At 38.1% G+C, this 22,505-nt stretch overlaps 2 protein-coding genes across 2 annotated transcripts in view; both read left to right on the forward strand.

The window, feature by feature from the left end:
- Positions 1-7,267, forward strand: part of herc2 (HECT and RLD domain containing E3 ubiquitin protein ligase 2) — a 68,488-nt gene extending 61,221 nt beyond the window's left edge. Inside the window, exons 83-92 of the mRNA XM_084426797.1 lie at positions 235-422; positions 549-746; positions 838-921; positions 1,756-1,897; positions 2,015-2,209; positions 2,344-2,456; positions 4,412-4,602; positions 4,702-4,807; positions 4,898-5,110; positions 6,270-7,267. Coding sequence (XP_084282923.1) covers positions 235-422; positions 549-746; positions 838-921; positions 1,756-1,897; positions 2,015-2,209; positions 2,344-2,456; positions 4,412-4,602; positions 4,702-4,807; positions 4,898-5,110; positions 6,270-6,542 — 1,703 coding nt within the window. The 3' untranslated portion in view covers positions 6,543-7,267. The remainder of the gene's footprint in view (positions 1-234; positions 423-548; positions 747-837; positions 922-1,755; positions 1,898-2,014; positions 2,210-2,343; positions 2,457-4,411; positions 4,603-4,701; positions 4,808-4,897; positions 5,111-6,269) is intronic.
- A 10,922-nt stretch (positions 7,268-18,189) lies between these two features.
- The window catches only part of oca2 (oculocutaneous albinism II), an 85,565-nt gene continuing 81,249 nt past the window's right edge, over positions 18,190-22,505 (forward strand). Inside the window, exon 1 of the mRNA XM_084424957.1 lies at positions 18,190-18,367. The gene's annotated coding sequence lies outside the window, so the exon portion shown is untranslated. The remainder of the gene's footprint in view (positions 18,368-22,505) is intronic.

The following is a 22,505-nucleotide window of genomic DNA, read 5'->3' on the forward strand; positions in this document are numbered from 1 at the left end:
ATTTTGTTTTTGTCAAAACCTTTATTATTTGAATGGTAAAGTTGTTAAAATAATTTTTAGAGAATATGCTCTACCCATCTCTTATTTATTCATTTTATTTGTGCAGGTCTTTAAAAGTCTTAAATTGATTTTTTTTTTTTAAACTGCAGATACCCTATATATAGATATTTAGTATTTTCTTTTGTCTGGCACTATTTTGTGAAGTATGCTAAAAACATGAACGTAAACACACAGGGGAAGTGTACACATGGGGTGACAATGATGAGGGTCAGCTCGGCGATGGGACCACCAATGCTATTCAGCGGCCTAGGCTGGTGGCAGCACTGCAGGGCAAGAAGATCAACCGCGTGGCTTGTGGCTCAGCACACACACTTGCCTGGTCCACTAGTAAACCTACCAATGCTGGAAAACTGCCTGCTCAGGTACCGTGCCACCAAATATAGCTCAGCCTCAGACTACAAAAACTTTTCAAAGAACTAAATATTTAACCATTCAGCCTTTTAAATGTGCTAAATGCTGCATGTAAATAATTAAATGCTTGTCTGTAGGTTCCTATGGAGTACAACCACTTGCAGGAGATTGCCATCATAGGCCTGAGGAACCGATTACTGCTACTTCACCACATCTCGGAGCTCTTCTGCCCCTGCATCCCGATGTTTGACCTGGAAGGACGACTGGGCGAGACTGGACACGGTGTCTCCGTTGGCTTTGACACACTCCGTGGAATCCTCATATCACAGGGCAAGGTGAGGATATTTTAAAGGAGTATTATTTATTTTAATTACAATTCCTAAGTATATTTATTTAAAAAAATAAAAAATAATTCAATGTCTATAGGAGGCAGCATTCCGTAAGGTGGTGCAGGCCACCATGGTTAGAGACCGACAGCATGGCCCAGTGGTGGAGCTGAACAGGATACAGGTACACGTGCATTAAAAACTACCATTTCCTAATTTGGCCTCAAATACAGTAAATTTCACTGTCTTAACTAACTAAATAAATAAATTCATTCATTCATTTTGGACATGTATTTATAACATTTAAAATGTGTTGCATATTTGCAATAAACAGGTGCTCATGTCAGTAAATCAAATAGTTACCCGCAAGATGTTGTTGTTGTTATGATGTTTCAACATTTTTTTTCATTAGTAAGAATCAGACGATCATTCGTTGTTGCAATTTTAAAATGTATTTAAATGTATTTGTTTTAATTTGGAAAAACTTGGACCAAAAATGCATGTTATTTCCTCACCAAAGCTCATTTTTACTTGCGTTTCCGACTTGGTTTGAGAGTTCATTAGGATGGTTAGCAGAATCCAAAATGAACAATTACTTTTAATGGGCAAAAATAGCTAGCGGGTCCTCCGTAAAATTGTCTCCCTTTCCCTAATCACCGTAATTACGATTGCATTTTCTGCGTCTTCCTGTCGGCATGGACACACAAGTGCTGTGTACACCATTTGATTATCATTCATTTTATTTTCGTTACCATTTTGAGCGAGAGTTAGCAGCCCTAAATCTTAATATTTTGAGAGATGTTCATTAAACATCATATGAATTTGTGAATCTGCTCGTCATGAGATTTACCCCCAAATATGTATCTTCATGGGTCTCGTGTCCCTCTAATAGGGCCCCTGGAGTCTGGCAGGGATCTGCTGGAAATCTTAAGAGTGGTGTTTATACAGTACTTCAGAGCAGAAGTGCTGTATATGGAGAAGCCTGCAATAATTAATCCTTTCTCATTCTTTGTATCAGGTCAAGCGTTCCCGCAGTAAAGGAGGACTGGCAGGGCCAGATGGCACCAAGTCAGTGTTTGGGCAAATGTGTGCGAAGATGAGCTCTTTCAGCCCTGACAGTCTGTTGCTGCCACACCGGGTCTGGAAGGTCAAGTTTGTGGGTGAGTTTGTATTTAGAGAGGGATGATTCTACATGAAAGAGTGGAATTGGTGGGGAACACACCCTTAGATCATGGCCCATCTACACCATGTTTCTGACCTTGTGTGTGTGTTTGTAGGCGAGTCGGTCGATGACTGTGGTGGTGGATACAGTGAATCTATTGCTGAAATGTGTGAGGAACTACAGAACGGTCTCACTCCTCTCCTCATCGTCACTCCTAACGGGCGAGACGAGTCGGGAGCAAACAGAGATTGCTTCCTGCTCAACCCAGCTGCCAAGTCCCCTCTGCACATCAGCATGTTCCGCTTCCTAGGTACCACCTGCTTGTGTTTCCTAAACTAAAAATACTTTCAAGTCTTTATGGGAAAAGTCTATAATTTCACAGCTATATTATTTCCCTTCATTAGATCTGTTGGTATACCATTATCTGTTTTTATTTGTGTACAGGGGTGCTCCTTGGCATAGCAATCCGAACAGGAAGTCCTCTAAGTCTGTACCTGGCTGAGCCTGTGTGGAAACAGCTGGCAGGCATGAACCTGACCATTGCTGATCTCAGTGAGGTAATAATAATAATATTTCATTACATTTATATAGCGCTTTTCTCTGCACTCAAAGCGCTTCACCATAGAAGGGGGAATCTCCTCAACCACCTGGATGATGCAATGGCAGCCATATTGCGCCAGAATGCCCACCACACACCAGCTTATTGGTGGAGGAGAGACCGAGTGATGGAAGCCAATTAGTGTGTGTGTGTGTGTGTGTATATATATATATACAGTACTGTGCAAAAGTCTTAGGCATGTTAATATCTCACTATTCTGGGGCGTTAGGACCCACACAGACCACAGGGTGAGCGCACCCTGCTGGCCTCACTAACATCTCTTCCAGCATCAACCTGGTTTTCCCAGGAAGTCTGTCTGTGAGAAACCAAGGTTATCATTAACTGAAATTATTACAAATTAAAACCTAGATTTTTTTTGTTTTGTTTTGTTAAATAAAAAATACAATTTGTTGTGTTATTTGTTTTTGTTTTTTTGGGGGGCAGGTAGGTGTGTTTTTTTTTTCTCTTCTTCCAATCAGTACATCAGGATTACATGACATGGTATGTCTGTAGTTGGAGCTTATGACAAGGCCTCTTGAATCCATTATATAAATGAATGGAATGAGAGCACATACCTCTTGTGCATTCTGTACATTTGTTCTGATGGTGGTCAGCTGACATAGATGCCAGTCCTAAACCTACCACCTTTGATGCATATATACTGTAAGCAGCTTTCTCTAAATCTATGTGGCATGTTTGTGCTACAGTAATGCTGCATTTCTCAGCAGTTGCTTACATCAAATCACAGGAAGGTTATACAGTTATACAAATATGACTGTTTTAATTGAACGATCTCTGAGATATAAAGTGTGTGAGAGTGTGCGCACATGCACGTGTGATGTGTAAAAATGAATGTGAGTGTATGCATCTCCTGCATTCACGCTGAGATCATGTGTTGCTGAGACGTCTGCAGTGATGGCGTTTCTCAGCGCAGGATGTCTCTTGCTCACAGTGCAGCTGTTGTTTGTTGCTTTTGCCTGGAGATATCAGAAAGGTTAAAGAGAAAGATTACCAAGCACAAGACAACAGTGAGACACTGACTGTGATGCACTCTAAAACACCCACACATTCCTTTCATTCCTTTTCTGTCGTCATTTGCACAGGTTCAGATTATCTTTAATCATCTTTGTTGAATTAATCTTGAATAAACCTAAGTCATGGACACATTCTCTTGCTAGATCACTCAGATCATCCAACTACAACTTGAAGGTTTGCTGGTACCTAAATCTGAAAAGTGACAAACTTTTATTTAAATTCACTGTAGTTTGGAGTTTGTAAGAATTTGAAAGAATTATCTTAATATTTGACAATATTACTGTTTTGATAAACACAGTCATTTTTACATCAGATCACAATTTAAAATAGTCTTCTATTTTAATATATTTAAAAAATTTAATTTATTCCTGTGATTGCAAAGCAGAATTTTCGGCAGCCATTTCTCCAGTCTTCTTCAGTGTCACATAATCCTTCAGAAATTATATTTAAAAAAAATCAAATATGCTGATTTGGTGCTTAAGAAACATTTCCTATTATTATCAATGTTGAAACCAGTTGTGCTGCTTAATATTTTTGTGGAAATCGTAATACTTTTTTCAGGATTTTTGATGAATCGAAAGTTTAAAGAACAGCATTTTTTTAAATAGAAATATTATGTAACATAACAAATATCTTTACTGTCACATTTGATCAGTTTAAGGCTAAATTAAAGTATTCATTTGTTTACAAAAAAATCTTACCATAATCTTTTGAGCAGTGTGTGTGTGTGTGTGTGTGTGTGTGTGTGTGTGTGTGTGTGTGTATATATATATATATATATATATATATATTATATTATATTATATTATATTTATTGAAATAAAGTTTGGCTTGCTTTTTTAATATTTTTAATCCAACCTCACATTCCTTTTGTGTTAGGTGGACAAGGACTTCATCCCCGGTCTGATGTATATCCGAGATAACGAGGCATCTGCGGAGGAGTTTGAGGCTATGCCCTTGCCCTTCACTGTGCCCAGTGCCTGTGGACAGGAAGTCCAACTCAGCTCCAAATATTCCCACATCACCTTAGAGAACCGAAGCGAATATGTACGGCTAGCAATAAACTACAGGTGTGACTAATTTGAGAGAGAAAAAGTGTTACCAACACATTCTAAGAAAATAAATAAATAAATAAATATTACTGGTATGTTGTTGTTTTGTTCTTCCAGGCTGCATGAGTACGATGAGCAGGTGTCGGCAGTAAGGGAAGGTATGGCACGAGTGGTACCAGTGCCTCTCCTCTCTCTCTTTACCGGCTATGAGCTGGAGACCATGGTGAGTGTGTCTTCAACAGAAACGCACACTGAGCAAATATGTTGTCAGGAGTTCTTGTTAGACTTCATGTCACGTGTTTGTGTTGTCTAGGTGTGTGGTAGCCCGGACATCCCCCTGCACCTGCTCAAATCTGTGGCCACGTATAAGGGGGTGGAGCCCACTTCTCCTCTGATCCAGTGGTTCTGGGAGGTGATGGAGTCTTTCTCTAACACAGAACGCTCGCTCTTCCTCAGGTTCGTCTGGGGTCGTACGCGCCTCCCCAGGACCATTGCGGACTTCCGTGGACGAGACTTTGTGGTGCAGGTAACTTGTGACTTTGAAAAGTGTCAATAAAAGGAATAGTTCCCCCCAAAAATTAAAATCTACCCACCCGTATGTCAATCAAAACCCAAATTAATTCTTTCTGCTGTCAAAATTAATGTATATATAGTGTGTGTGTGTATATATATGTATATATATAGAGAGAGAGAGAGAGAGAGAGAGAGAGAGAGAGAGAGAGAGAGAGAGAGAGAGAGAGAGAGAGAGAGAGAGAGAGAGAGAGAGAGAGAGAGAGAGAGAGAGAGAGAGAGAGAGAGAGAGAGAGAGAGAGAGAGAGAGAGAGAGAGAGAGAGAGATGTGTATATATATATATATACACACACACACACACACACAGTATATGTATGTCTCAGTGGCATGCAGCCCATATAAGCTCTGAATTCTCTGCATACCTAAGCCATTCATGGACTCACTGATTAGTATTAACACTATAAATTACTATAAATTCCCTTGTTTGTGGTGTACCATAAAGCTTACACGATAACATGTTGGCAATTATATGTATGTAACTCTCCGTCATTTATTTATATGCCAAACAAGCGTCATTTTCTTCAAATCTGCCACTCACTGATAGTTCCGGGTAAGCGGATCCACAGCAGCTTTGGCACCTACGCTCTGTTGTTATGTATCGTCATCACTGTCCCGCGTTCGCATTGGTTTGTTGGCATATGGTGTATTTAATGAGCTGTCCGCGGATCGCTCGCCCCAGAGGAAAAATGTGCTGTTGTTGCCAGATCTCGATCAACGAAAATCATATTGTGTTTGATACAAGACTAAATCCAGTGAAAAAAAGTCATAACTGAAACTACGTATTTTCATAGTATTTTATTTTCTCCACACGAAAACTTATAAACCATTTAAAAGAACAATTATATTTGTATGATGATATTTTAACTCAACACCTGACTCAATTCAACAGCTTTTAATGGGTGCTTGTGAAGGCATCAACAGGTAAATGTTGGCTACTTATAATGGTCAAATGTATTAGGAAACTTTTAGCTGTGTTGCAATGTGTCATGAGAGTAAGCAACTGAGCAGCTCTGTCTAGAGCAAACGTGCTCATTATAAACCCATCCAACGTGCACCGTGTGTGTGTGTTATAAAATATAATGGCTCATTTTTAGAGTTTTTGCCCTTTGTCCAGGTTCTGGATAAATACAACCCACCCGACCATTTCCTCCCTGAGTCCTACACCTGCTTCTTCCTGCTCAAGCTGCCTCGCTACTCCTGTAAGCTAGTCTTGGAGGAGAAACTCAAATATGCCATTCACTTCTGCAAGTCCATTGACACGGATGACTACGCACGGATTGCTTTGAGCGGTGAACCCGCCGCTGATGACAGCAGTGACGACTCTGACAATGAGGATGCGGACTCGTTTGCTTCCGACTCCACACAGGATTACCTGACAGGACACTGAACTCTTAACCCCTGGTTAAACTCTGTATTGCAAACACACACCCACACCCACACACACACACACACACACACACACACATGGTGTGGTCAGAAAAAGTGAAAACTGAATCGAAGATGTTTGTTTTAACCTCACTTATTAATATGTGCATAGACACAAATACAACTAAATGAAGAGAAATATGTGTATATCATTATGTGCAATTAGCTTTAAAGCACTATAAGCTGGTGAAAAGCAAGATAGAGAGATTTTTTTTTTTTTATCTTTGTTGTGAAGAGAACCAGGAAGACAGGAGAAACTACACATCTCTTTGTGTTAAACGTTGTGCTCACGTTTTATTACAGAGGACAGACCGCTTAGCCTAGCACTGTGGTAGACGACTCCTGACAGGCATCTCTGTGAAGATCTTCACATCAATTTTGTGTTAAATAGCTAGTATTATGAATTTTAGCTTCGCCTCTTTATTTGGAAACAGCAGTGTTTCTTTAAGAACCTTTTTAACTTGGAGCAGGACATTTTGTGTTCTCATTTGATCAGTGGAAGCCTGATCAGGGGTTGTTTTTAGTTCGTCGGTCACTGTATCCTCTCCTCCCATAATGTGTCTGCACTGTTCTCCTTATGGAATGTATATAATTTGATTGTGCCATGTGTTTATGAGAAATCTCATTCCCATGTTATAAATAAATGGTCATTTCTGTTAATAAATTTAAACCAAATTTCTCTTGTAAGTTTATTGTTCTTTGTTTTATATATTTTGAATTTAAATAATAGTGTATTTTCGTGTGTTTGTATTGCACATTTGATTTGGGGGAAAATTTTATACATTTTAAAAAGAGAGGAAAAAACATACTAGCTGATACCGATGTAGTCTCAATTTATCAGTCAAAATATTTGTCAATATATTATTTGAAACTCGCAGAGTATTGTTATTTTTCTAAATTACATAATTATATATGTATACAGTCCCTTCCAAACGTATTGGAACAGTGAGGCCAATTCCTTTATTTTTACTGTAGACTGAAAATATTTGGGTTTGACATCAAACTATGAATATGAGACGAGATCAACATTTCAGCTTTTATTTCCAGGTATTTACATCTGGATCTGATACACAACTTAGAAGATATAACTTTTTGTTTGAACCCACCCATTGCTCATCTGACCAAAAGTATTGGAACAGATTAACTTATGGGAACCGTATATAAGAAATGTATTTTAATTAATCATAAAATGGCCCTGATATGTCACTAGACATTAAGAAATCATGTTCATTTCAAATACTTATATCACTGACAACAGTAGTCCGGCCAGGATATTGTCATTTAAAAAGTGATGTTGCAGCCCTCAACTGATGTTGATATTGTCATGTTTTGTTTTGGCCTCATGCGCCACCCTCCACCTATCTACCAATCACGAAGTTAGTAGTGTTTCGGCATCCGGGTTGCCAGCTCTGCTCTTGTTACCACAGCTGCAGCTACAAACGTGTCGGATAAAAATTGTCTAACGTTACGAAACCTAAAAGACCTCGTTATGAATCCGAAATACGCTAAACATCTCTCATGAAGCATAAACATAATTAACAGAAAAACAACTTACTGTGTAGGACTCGTCACTTGCCATTAGAAGCTCCTTGTAGCAGCCTACGTTCCTGCTGGATCCTGCAGCCTAACTGGCAACCTCGAGTCAGGGGGGAAGGGGAGGGGATACACCGCTCTACAGTAATTTGAAAGTGATTGCAGTACCAGTTTTGGCCACAATCTTACATACGGTTCCTTTAAAATAGATTAAAGTGAATAAGACTTAATATTTAGTTGCAAATCCTTTGCTTGCAATAACTGCATCAAGCCTGTGACCCATTGACGTAACCAAACTTTTGCATTCTTTTTTTGTAATGCTTTTCCAGGCTTTCACCGCAGCCTCTTTCAGTTGTTGTTTGTTTTGGGGGGTTACTCCCTTCAGTCTCTTTTTAAGCAGGTAAAATGCATGCTCTATAGGGTTTAAGTCTGGAGATTGACTTGGCCAGTCTAAAACCTTCCACTTCTTGCCCCTGATGAACTCCTTTGTTGTTTTGGCACTGACTTTTGGGTCATTATCTTGCTGCACGATGAAGGTTCTCCCAATCAGTTTGGTTGCATCTTTCTGTAAATAGGCAGACAAAATGTTCATTTTGCTGCTGCCATCATGCGTTACATCATCAATGAAGATTAATGAGCCCGTCCCAGAAGAAGCCATGCAAGCCCAAGCCATGGCATTACCTCCTCCGTGTTTCACAGATGAGCTTGTGTGCTTAGGGTCATGAGCAGATCCTTTTTTTCTCCAAACTTTAGCCTTTCCATCACTTTGGTAAAGGTTAATCTTTGTCTCATCAGTCCATAAAACTTTGTCCCAGAATGTTTGAGGCTTGTCTCTACTTTTTGGCAAATTCCAGCCTGACCTTCTTATTCTTCTTGCTAATGAGAGGTTTGCATCTTCTGGTGTAGCCTCTGTACTTTTGTTCATGAAGTCTTCTGCGAACAGCAGATTGTGATACCTTCACTCCTGCCCTCTGGAGGTTGTTGCTGATGTCACTAACAGTTGTTTTAGGGTCTTTCTTTACAGCTCTCACACTGTTTCTGTCGTCAACTGCTGATGTTTTCCTTGGTCTACCCATTCGAGGTCTGTTACTTAGTACACCAGTGGTTTCTTTCTTTCTCAGGACGTTCCAAATGGTTGTACTGGCTATGGCCAATGTTTGTGCGATGGCTCTGATTGATTTTCCATCTTCTCTCAGCTTCACAATTGCTTGTTTTTCACCCATAGACAGCTCTCTGGTTTTCATGGTGGTTACACGTCTCATTATAAATCCAGTCTGCACAGGCAAAACCAAAATCTGAAACTGAGCGCAGACATTCAGTGCTATTTATTGTTTGAATAATCAATGTAATAGGACACACCAGGGCAACAAAACACACCTGCCAGTCACATGTTCCACTACTTTTGGTCACATGAGCAATGGGTGGGTTCAAACTAAAGGTTATATCTTCTAAGTTGTGTATCAGATCCAGATGTAAATACCTGGAAACCTTGTCTCATATTCATCTTTTGATGTCAAACCCAAATATTTTCAGTCTACAGAAAAAATTAAGGAATTGACCTCACTGTTCCAATACGTTTGGAGGGGACTGTATATGTTATTAGCCAACAGCTAACATTTTCTTTTATTATGCTCCATAACCAATATGATGGCCAATATTAAAAATCCATATTCACCGTCCAATAGAAAAGATTAGTAACGGCTGAATCTTTTTTGAACCCAACCCCCAAATTTTACCATTTGTAAATGCAAGTCCTGCCTCATGTTACTTGTTTCCAGTGGTGATACTGGATAATAATATTTATTTTGTATAAAAATGTATTGCCATATGTGTTTATCTAATATCGTCTACTTTGGCCTTGGTCTTGTGTGGGATTTCCAGACATTTAAGACAAATTCCTCAGAAACACTGACGAAAACTCTTTAATAAAATCACCATAATGACCTGCACAACTCATACTGGCTTATGTGGTAGAGTGTTAGCTCTTCTACCCCTCAGCTTTCACATGCAGCCAGAGGAAAGTCAAGTGATGTTTACCCGTGAGCCGGCTGATCCATCTAGCTCAGCGTACATTACTCATGGTTCACAGACTTTGTTGTTAATGGGCCACAGCAGGTCAAAGGTTACATTGTAAACCCGCCTCCTCTATCTTCTTTTCTACGTCAAAGTCTGAGGAGATGAAAGGATATTAGGGGTGCATGACAGAGGAATGAGGGGGGAAGAATTATGATGACTTAATTTGGCTTAGAAAGCAAGAGCATTCTTCACCGTCTTAATGCTTTTTTCTTTCTTTCATAAGCAGGAATCACAGAGCGCATTATGCTGGAATAGGTCAGGTGCTCTACTCATGTCGGGTCGGCTCCAGGCAGCCTGAAGAAATGAACCAAGGAAGTAAAACTTCTTCATTTAGAAATTCAGCAGCAAGGTCTGAGTTTACTGTACATTCTTTCACAAATCATTCAAACAGCATGATAAAATCAAACCACAATTATTATTATTTATTTTTTGTGGCATTTTTAAAGGAATTTGCTTCCTGGCCATCGGTCACTGACGTTCATCGTGATTCGTGCCAAAGGCCATTAAAAGGAACCATCATATCCAAAGTATTTATGGTTGTAAACCATAGTGCAAATGCTCTGACTCATTGCACAGTAGCTGATATGTGCGCCCTGAGTTCGATTTTTGCTTTAATCGTTTCATATACATTTTTCAGTTCATGGCCAGTAACCAAAATGATGGCCAATATTATAAATCTATATTTATAATCCCATAGAAAAAGTGGATAGTTCAGTTATTTAGTTAAAATACTACCCAGACAGCAACAGTGTCGGCCCAGATCCGGCCCAGATGATCCATTCCACGCATACCTGATGTGGGCCGGATCTGGGCAGACACTATGTTGCTGTCTGGGTATGTACCTAAAAAAAAAAAAAAAAAGAATACTATATACCAATATTGTCTGCAGTACGTGTGTGTATGTATTTATATATATATATATGTGTGTATATATATGTATAATGTGTGTGTTTAAAAACTAAGGTGAGGTAACTAAAACTGAGGTGTTCCTGTACTCTTCTTGTCGATTCAGTATGTCAAATGTTATGTAAGAAGAGTTGAATTCATTCGGTAGGGTTGCATAAGCACCCCCCACTGAAGGCCGGCATGTGTGCGGGCGGGCAATTTTTTCATAACTGACTTTGAAGGAATTTTGCGATTAGTGGAGCTGAGACGGCTGGAATCTTTTGATGGCTGGGTTTGTTGGATGTTTCATGGGATATCAATAGCCACATACTGGATAAATCATACTTTTCTTTACCTCTGTGTGTCTCTTTTCCTCACTATCCGAAGACTCTATTTGACCTTGCAAAGTCCAATTATGCACTTCAGTGGGTTTCACAGTCTCTTCCATTTCTGATATACACTAGTATATACGGGCTCCGATGCACAGGACCACTCTGACTTGATGCTACATCCAGGGTTTATTCTTTGAGAACTGTGCAGGAAGTGCTTAGGAAACATACACTAATCAAAACAGCTATATGATTGAAGCAGTAGTTTCTTGATTACTCTCAAATCAGTTCCCTCTCTTCAGTATCATGCCATCATCAGTGCATGTTAAAATGATGGAAAAATCCCCTTTACTTTGATGACAGCAGCACTTGAGCATGATCTCTACAAGTGTGTGTAAAATTTGATAATTAAAGTGTTATGATCACAGATTTTCTTGTTTCATTACGTGACCTAGAAATATCTATATTTCATATATATTTTATACCAGAACATGTTTCTTCTTCTTTTTTCTTCTGTTGTTCTGCTTATTTTTTATTTTGCTTATTTTTTTGTTTTGTTTTGCTTAGATTTAGTTTAGTTTGGTTTTGCTTTATTTTGTGTTTAGTTTTTGTTTAGCTTTAGTTTGTGTTTAGTTTTGCTTCAATTTTTAGCTTAGTTTTTGTTTGTTTTGTTTTGTTTAGTTTTTTAGCTTTGTGTTTGTTTGTTTTGTTCTGCTTAGTTTTTTAGCTTAGTGTTTGTTTGTTTGTTTTGTTTTGGTTAGTTTTTTTTGTTTTGCATAGGTTTTGCTTGGTTTTTGTTTGGTTTGTGTTTGCTTAGTTTGTGTTTTGCTTAGTTTTGTTTAGTTTTTGTTTGGGTTGGTTTTGCTTAGTTTTTGATTTGTTTAGCTTTGTTTTTGTTTTGATTTGCATAGTTTTTCTCTTTTTTTGCATTGCTTTTTGTTACGTTTTTTTCCAATGTGGTCTCAGTTTTTTTGTTGTTTTTTTGGACTGTATTAATGTACATTTAATGCACAAGTGTGCATAATAATCTGTTTTTATATGAAAATTCTGTGTTGTTATATTGGCCATAACTCTCAGACAAAAGTGCGGATGAGTGAAGACCTCAGACTGTGCGCACTGGGCCAAAATCTAGAATCTACTAGAAGTCACATGAAAGTCTCTCACTCTTTCCTCTTCCCTACAGCGATCAACGGCACTCTTTCCGACCCGTGTGATACACCACATCACCTCCATGATCACTCAGCTCTCTTCTGCTTTTCTTCTGGCTCCTTTAAAACATTCATTTTATTTTGAACTGTGATGAACAATGGAATGTAAGAAAGTGTATAATTTGAGTCCCTGCTTAGTGTGTGTCAAAAGTTTGCTGCCCCACTACTGGATATTTTAGTTCTTTTCTGCTCTATTACTTCCTTTGATGTATAAAGATGATGATGTATGGAGCTTATAATATGACAAAATGATTTGAATTTGAATTGTGTAAATTTTAATTATTGACAAGTGTAATCTAACAAAATGTAATATTGTGTAGAATTTTAAACAGTTATGAATTTGATTTCTTTAAACGATTATTGAACATTTGAAATTTTACGAATTGATAGACGTATTTTTAAACAGCTGTTTTTTGTTTGTTTGTTTGTTTGTTTGTTTTTTTGTACTGATTATATTGATTTATATCTTAATTTCTTTTTTTAACTTACTGGGTGACCATGCAGGCTATGACAGCCGTCATTTAGCCTACCTTGCCATACCCAGATGATGCAAAGCGTAGGTGAATTTATATCTGCACAAAAGAAAGCCCTGTCTAGGCTCTTCCCCGGTATGGGTTGTGTCGAGCCATTGGTTAGTCTGGTTGTTTGGTGAGAAAAAGATTAAATGTAGCCTATACATTTTTACTACGTAGTTGCAATAAACGCGTTAAGAATCCGTGCAACTGCAGCAGCAGAGGACTATTATTAGAATATTTGAAATCTAATATTCAAGCTGTTTTCTCATTTTTCTACTCTTATTAAATAAAAAAAACGACTGATACACGGATTCTCTTGAACCAGAACACTTTTTTGGCGCATAAACAACAAAAATAACGACTTTTATTCAACTATTCGTTTCTGTCTGTGTGGGCCTGAACTAATTCACTTAGTCTAACAGCGCAGCGCTTCTGTGTTGTACGTCACACGCATCACACACATGACCAGCGTCGGCCAATAGTGACCCTACATGGTGACGTACAACACAGAAGCGCTGCGCTGTTACACTATGTGAATTCACTCAGGCCCACGTAGAAAATGAATAGTTGAATAAAGTCGTTATTTTTGTTGTTTTTTGTGCACAAAAAGTATTCTCGTCACTTGATAAACTTGTGGTTGAGCCACTGTAGTCACTTGGACTATTTTTAGTCTTTACTAACTTTTCTGGGCCGGCAAGTTTCGATCCCATAGAAGCCTATGGAGGAGTGAGCCAGCTCTCAGATTTCATCAAAAATATCTTAATTTGTGTTCCGAAGATGAACGAAAGCCTTACGGGGTTGGAACAACATGAGGGTGAGTGATACTGACAGAATTTTCATTTTTGGGTGAACTAACCCTTTACATTTTTTATTTTATTTTTTTTATGTAGGAATATGAATATACCAATATGGATTGGACCGCTCCTTGTTAAAGCAGGTCTTGGGCAGTAAGATGGATGTAAAGTAGGGCAGTGAGATTCCTTCAGCTTTCGTAAGTAGGAGAAGCTTTAAGCAATAACGTCATACATAGTAAGTTGCTAGTGATTCATATTTAGGGGTTCAAGCATGTAGTGCTGAAACCCTATTGTTATTGTTAATTTTCTCATGATGCATCATTCTCCATCTAAAACTGATCGGGCAGACCGAACCGTAAGTCGTAGAGACTTGAAATTTTGAGGGCTGGTAGTACTCACACTGCCTACAGCGTCACCAAAGGCGCGTCCCGAACGGCCTGACAGGGGCGCTACAGCGGTCAAAGGTATACTCGGATTATACTTCAGGCGCCATTTTCGAGTAAATTGAGGTTTTTTGAAAAACCTACTTTTGCAAACTACTCCTAGGTTTTTGGCCCGATCGGAACCAAACCATTGCAGAAATATTCTCTGGAGAGTGACTATCAATAATCATTAAAAAAAATCTTAATTTCAATTCACGGTCGCTAAGGGGAACCACAATGTTCGATGTGACCGGGGCCACTTTTACTAAAACGGCTATGAACTTGTGAACGGAAAGAGATATTTTCGCTAAACTCGGGACATATGTTTATGAGCTGATTCTGAGGTCACATGAAAAAAATTGCAACGATTGGCCACTTGGTGGTGCTATAACAGGGAAAAAAAATCATGAAAATGGCTATAACTGCACCCAACTGTTAGTTCGATGAAAATTGGCATGCAGTGTCTTTGTCCAGGGTGCCATAATAGTCTATGAAAACATTGGCTTATTTAAAAAAAACTATGTGTCAAAAAGTATGTGTCATCGGCACAATGCCCTGAAGGAGCCTGAGAAGTTTCAAGTCAGCTTTTTTCACGGGAGTGACCTCCTTAGACTCCTGAATCCTTGCCGAGTCCAACGATACCAAACATGCCAGGTTTCGCCTTATGGTTTGTGTAACGGTGTCATTTGGTGCTTAAAAAACTTGCGATTATCTTAGAAACCGTTATTCCGATCGAGACAAAACCACCACTGGAAATTTGAAAACATAGGTCAATAGCTAAACAATAACGCCCAAATGTCAAAATTATGATATGAACTGACAAAAACATCCAATCAATGTTGCCCATGGATCATTTTTATGCTCTCATAAATATAAGTATCTAAACTTCAAAATGAAATTAGATATTTACAACATATTTGACACACATATGCATGGGCACACTTTGAGGACACCTAATAAAAGTGGTGGAGTTTTGGCAGTTTTTTGATAACTGTCAAAAAAAAAAAACTTTCAAAAACATATTTTTCCTTAGTAAATTGCCTTTATTGGCTGTAAATGGCCTTTTCCATCCATGATCTAACTTTATTTGTTTATTTGGATCCCCATTAGCCACTACCTAGGCTACTCTTCCTGGGGTCCCAAAAATACAAACCTACATTTAATCAACAACAATAAAAAGTCAAGTCAATGAGACTATGTATTGTGCCATTAAATGTTCCTTTAAATATTTTTTTAAAACTCATTTTTCTTGATAAAAAATATGTGATATCATTGGTAAATCATTCCATATTTTAATTTCTCTATACATTACAGTCCGTTGTTTTGCAGTGGTTTTTGAAACAGGAAATAAAAAAACATCCCTTTTATGCATGCATGGTGTTAAAAGTATGACTAGTACTACTATACAAAAGTTGAGAGTACAGGACATTAGGAACTCTAGACAGAAATATTTCTTATAAATCAAAGCAGAGAGACAATCCTTCGCCAGTGCATTCTTATTATATTAGCCCTTCTATTACAGTTTTAAGTGAGTCGTGTCGCTCTGTTCTGAACTCATTGTAATTTTTCAGTTAGTTACATTTTTTTGTCTTTACTTGATGCACTCGACCACACATCTGGGCAATAATCTAAGCAAGAACCATTTTAGAAATACAGTGTTGTGGTAAAAAGTTTACACATCTCTTAATAACTGACAAACCTCTTCCCATACCTGTTACCATATTTTCTATCTGTTTTGACCACTTCAGCCTACTGTCTAATATAACTCCAAGAAGTTTTATTTCCTCTACCTGTTCAATAGGCACACTCTTTACAGACAAATGTAACTTTTGATGCAATTTGATGCAAACACAATGCTTTTGGTTTTTATCAAGTTTAGAACCAACTTATTATTCCGTACCTACTTTATGACCAATTGTATTTCCTCATCCAAAGCAGTAGACAACTGCGTAATTGATGTTGCAGGTAAACATGATGTTTTATCATCTGCATCCATGACTGTCCATGCACATTTTAAAACAAGAGGAAGATCATTGGTCTTAAACAGCTTATTTGAGGCACACCACATTGCAACTCTTTCACATCTGAATAACTTCCATTATAAAATACACATTGTCCCATTAGACAGTTAACATTTAAACCAATCTACAGTATGAGAAGTGCATTTGTAACATTTCAGTTTATCCAGCAATAATTTATGATCCAGTACATCAAAAGCTGAGCTAAAATCTAACAATACTTGTTCCAATAATCCTCCTTGTTCCAAGTTCTGTTTGCTGTACCCTTTGCCACATCTCTCTCAAACATAATGTTTTTCAACTCATTAACAATCCATGGTGCCCTAACATTCTTCACTGTACATTTTTTCATACAGTAGGTGCATGTTTGCCTAGCCTGACTACGTCAGACTTCCTACTTCGCTTCTGTATAGGCTCTATGCACGAACGCTGCTGACGTATTTCCGATAGGATCTCAGCCGGCGTCTTTACTTCCGCATAGCGCGTTCTATAGCGAAGTGTATAGCGGCAAAACTTTAATAAAATTCATTTTCTCAGAAACGGAGACAACGATTTTAGAAACTGATTCGCTAGTCGGATTTCGCGCGATATGAGAGAATACTCACCCTCAAAGTTGTCGATAGCTCGACATTTATAATTTAAAGAACTTCTCTTTCTTACTCTTATGTGTGACAGTTAACTGCCTTACAATATTGTTAACATCATTCTCGTTAACCGCTGGAAGTTTTTGTAAACAGCGAGTGTAATTTGCCATTATCTCCACCTAACGCAAAAACGGCTTCCGACGCAGCACCGGATGTAACTGGGCGGGCTGAGACAAAACGCGGAAGCGATCGTGCATAGAGCCTATTCAGTCTGAGAAAGCGTAATAGCTTTCCGTTTTCTCCGGCCTGAAAACAGCCGGCCAATCAAAGAACAGAGGGCGGGCTGAGAGCCGTGACGTAGACACTGATTGGACCGTGGATGCGTAGATTTACTTCACATAATCTGCAAAAGTCGTTCACAGCCATGTTCACTCCGGTATTTCGCTCGATGGTTTTGTTTTCGCATCATACATGTGTTTACAGTGGAAGTTAGATGCGGCTGAGCATGCGCATAACACACGCCATAACCAAACGTTATGTGATTGGCTTACGGGAACCAATGATTTTAAACTTCCGACAAGCGCCCCCCGCGAGAAAGAAAACACTTCTCTATTATGATATGCCAGACTCTGTCTACGAAGCAAAGCGAAGTAGCAGAGTTTGGTATTACCAGGCTAATGTTTGCCCACCAAAGTGTAAAATAATCTTTCAAATGCTGAAAATGCATAATCAGGATGAACTTATAAACATCAATCCAACATACATTATTTACGTCTGTACAAAATGATTCTTGACTGAATCTCTTATATGATCTTTTATAAATTACTTTTGGTTAAACTAAGTGTTTACATGCTACTTGCTTAATAAAACGCATGCGCATGTGCTTAAAGGCCTTAAACCGATTGAACCCCGATAAATGCTGCTTGCAGCTTTAATTGAGTGTGTTTCCGCAAAGTTTATTTTAAACGATCGTTGTGCGTATTGTTTTGGTTTGGTTTGAAGGGGTGGGTGTCCAGGCATTTGAGGGAAAGTTGGGCATGCCTAAAACACCAGTGTTAATGAGTGTCCACTTCCATTCTGGGGGTCTGTGAGAGAACAGGAAACAGGGAGGGCTGTGTATTCATTCTTTCACTCTCTCCTGTCTGTGTGCAGAGTTGTGGGTCACTCCCTCAATTTCCTAGAAGAAGTCTACAACTTCCATTTAAGAGTTAGCCGCCTCCTCCTCCTCCTCCTCCTCCTCCTCCCGAGCTTGTGAAAACCTGCAGCCTGTGTGTGACACTCGTGAGCTACTCAGACCTGTTTGGACCCACCGGACTTTTTATTTTTGTTTTAATGTTATAATATCATCATCATCATCATCATCATTGTCATCATCATCATCATCTTGTTTCCCTATTCACCATTTAATTCTCTGCATTGACAGGTAAGGAGTCAAGTTTCGTTGCAAAAAAAAAAAAAATTATACAGTTAAAATTATACATGATAGGTCAAATATTTTCCTATATTTTTTAATTCAATTTAAAAAATATTCATTAGTCTGAACAAATTAAAAAAGAAAAAAAAGTACCTTCTCGGTAACAAAATTACAACAGTGAAGTGAATTTAATTACAATTTGCATATACGGTGTATTTTAACTGTTTGATTTAAATGTTGAGTAGTAATATAATTTCAGAACATGTCATTTCAATATCATTTTTTATGTAAGTGTGGGTTGCAATCTGCGTTTTATATGCGCACAAAAATAAATGTATTACCATTTTTTTTTTATTCAATTCAAAATGGTCTCCTTTTCACACGGTATTCGTACTGAATGCATTTTTCAATGGATTATAATATTTCTTCCCACACTGAGAGAATGGAGGGAGGGAGCAAAGAGGAATGTACAGTAATGTCTGGAGAGAGTGTGTGAGAGCTTAGTCTGTGTTAAGGTTTTTTAAGCAGATTAATATTGCTCTGATTCTCCTGAGGAAAAACCTCCAGTCTTTGCTCTCAATTACAAAATAGGTCAGACTGTCTGTCCGTCTCTATATCCATCTATCCAAGCTGCGAATCCATTTTTTAATTAGTAAACTTCTCATTATTCTTTAAACATTGAGTAAAATAAAATTCTTAACCACTGATTTAACAACCAAATTTGACAAAGTTAAAAAATAATTCAATATTAATGTTTGGTTTTTGCAGAATGACTTTCTTTTGAATCCTTCACCGTCCCATGTGTACCCTGAGACTCGCACAGGACGGCCCACCTTCCATCTCAAAACTGTGGCCAGGCCTAATGTGAATAGGAGTAGAAAGAGAAATAACACTCTACAGCAGATTACATGTTTCTGCAGGCTGTCTTAACACACTTTACAGTAAGCACTTTGTATTGACCACTGTCTGGCACAATAGAGCTTGTTCGGTTCAGCAACAGTGAGGAACGGAAATCAAACAAGCACCGGTCACTAGTCATTGGTCACAGGTCACAGATATGCCCAAGTGTCCATTAAGGCAGACCTTGAGCTTTCAACACACAATGACTCTCCTCTGTGTCTGAACTGCAGAACACAACTCTTTAAGAAAAGGGCGACCTCTAGTCAATCCAATTACCCTGGACACTCCAGAAGGAGGGTTTATCGCCCCCATAACTAATTATTCCTTAAACATGATTGTTTTGGCTTTCGTGCCACTTTTTTGGTGGTTTGTTTTTTCTCACTGACCGTGGTTGCTAAAGACTACAAACACTTAGATGGTTGTCTCAAGGACATAATGGCTCTCTTTTTTTCTGTACAAACACATCAAAAGGATTGGTCTTAGTAGACAGAAATAGCCCTAAAATCTCATAGGCGTGTGAAGTGATGTCATACTCTACAATATAAAAACGAATTTTAATAAGCTTGATCTTTTGCTATAGAGAGTTTTTCAAGAGGCAGTCTGCTAGTAAAAAGGGGCTTTTTTTGAGGTTGTGTTCTGCCTTTTCTCACAATTTCCACTTGGTGGAGCTGTTTAATAAAGTCAATCTAATGCGTGGTGCTGGCTAAAACTATTCACCATTGCTCATTCTTAGGGGTAGGGATTTCAACATTGAATAGGCTCATAGAAAATTGAATTCATGGAATTAGTATGTTGAATTTTATATGGTAGAGAACTGGTTAGATTTAAAGTAGGGCAGTGTTATTTTAGTGAATATTTTGAATTAGGTTTTATTTTTTATACTTATTATAGTTTCCATTCATTTTAGTTTAGGTTTTAGTAGCTATACTTTTATGTGATTTTTGTATTTTTTAATTGATTTTTAAAATATTTATTTAGCTTTATTTAATTTTTTGTTAACTTTAAGTTATTTCAATTGCCAATTTTCGTTTAAGTTTTTTTTTAAGTTTTTCATTGAATATTTATATTTTATTGTAGGCTACTTTAAAAAAAATGTACTTTACGAAAATTATTTTTTAATAGTGTTTAGTTTTTACTTAATACCAACAATGGAGCTTAGGGGTGTGTTTAGTTTAGGGGCTTAGTTTAAGAAATCTATACAACAGTACATATACAAATCTATTTAAGAGATAAAGGATTTGCAAAGATTTTTTTCATTTCTAAATCTGTAAATAAATAGGCCTACATGTGTTTTAGATGCTGTCAGTATAAGTCCATTTTGTTTGTTTCAGCTCACACATCTTAACATGCAAAAATATGCTTGTAAACATTAAGTATGAAATCTAATGAAATGTTCGCAAATGTATGTGTAAAAGTGGAGTTAAACGTAAACGCAAGCTGGATGGATTTCGCGGGAAATTGCATACGTCACTCGCCCCATCCGTAAATAGATCAAATTTGCTCTGCCACTCTAGTGTATGGTGTGGGACTGGGAGTGGCGTTTTTATTACTCAACAAGTGAGTAAGATATTTTATTGAACAGATAAATTTCCATATGTAGCTCTTGTGAAGGGTCATTTTATTATGGGTTGTTGTAGTAGGGATGGGGCCGCATGCTGAATTATGAAAGACCGCTGTATTATTAAGCTCGGACGTTCTCGGTTCTGCTGTCTGTACTGGAGAAATGAATACACGTAACGTTACTATTTAATACTGTTATAAAGACGTTATCGTGCAAATTTTTATCTCGCCTGCCATTTCTATTTATAATAATAATAATAATAATAATATTAAACCATTTGTCTGTGATGCATTTTTGGCTTCCAATGATTATAAAATTAAGATATTTGAGGTAAAACCATTAAAAACTATAGCCGCATTCTGTCGAGCGCAACTTCCAGCCTTTCACAGCGGTGCACTGTAATTTCTCTCTAAAACTCAGACTTAACATCAGAATCAGCACAAAAATGTCTTGTTGTAAAATGCAGTCTCTACTGTTGTTAAATTGCGGGACGCGTTTGATAATAAAAAGAGCTATTAAAATCATAAAAATCTGCGCAAGAGACGCTGTTCCCACAGCGCGCGCTCCGAAACGGACTGCAACGAGACAAGCAAACTACTTTGGGTTTCCTGTGCCTGTCTAAACGATCAACTATACACAAAAATATGTCAAAACGCCCTGCTTGGAGATTCACTTAAAACAGTTTATTCACTTTAACACAGTTTATGTCTAAAATGGACGTAAATTGTTGGGAGAAAATATGGTGCATCAGTAGCACTCGATCTTAAAGGGGAAGCAGTCTAATAAACCTGCTGATGATTGCGCCATTAATGCGAATTGAACAACAAAAGGCAAAGAGAGAATCACTCACAGCTCTTGAATGAATAACTAGCTTTAATAAGAATGAACATGCAACAAAGTTGAGATCTGTTTAACTTTATGCAAATGAAGAGCGACTTTCGAGAGCGACAACCAATAGGAGTGAAGTCAGTGGGGCGCTCCTGATCCGTCACTCTTCAGAGAAGCTCATTTTAGCAGTCAGAAACTGTCCTATAATTAGGGTTGGCTACCGAAACCCACCGGTTCCGACGTAAACGGTACTAATGAAACTTTCGGTGCCTGACTTTTTTAACCGCCCCCTTTAAAACATCTCGCGAATGTTCCAATAATAAAAGATCTCCAGTTAACCAGCAGAGCATTCATTTTGTTTGTTTGTTAAATAAGAGACGATCTCGCGCTGAAATGTGTTTTTTAAATCAAGTGATCAAAGTGCTCGTTGCCGCTGCGATCAGTGGCGCCGATACAGTGTTTCCTTTTTTGGCTCGTCTTCACTCGGATGCGCGCTTCAATACGTTGTGGAGACTCTCTATTCGTTCCGGTGAAATCACAAAATATAATGCACACAAACGTGTCCCTACTTGATATACAACCACTGATGAGCATAATCGTTTTAAAAAAAAAAACTGTACGAATGCGGATTAGAACCCAAAACCTCTGACACGCTTGACGAAAGTTCAGGTTCAGCTGCCAGTGTCGTGGTGGACATGGTAAGTCTACTGCAAATCTTGCATATCAAGTATGAAGTATATCAAGTATATTTATATGAGGCTGTACTGTGTGTGTTAAAAATATCTCTACTCATTGTCAGATATTTCTCTGTTTTAGAGTAAAAGTCATAATATGAGAAGACAACATTTTTATCTTAAC

Source organism: Rutilus rutilus (assembly GCF_951802725.1).
Source record: "Rutilus rutilus genome assembly, chromosome: 12".
In the NCBI taxonomy this organism is placed as follows: domain Eukaryota; kingdom Metazoa; phylum Chordata; class Actinopteri; order Cypriniformes; family Leuciscidae; genus Rutilus; species Rutilus rutilus.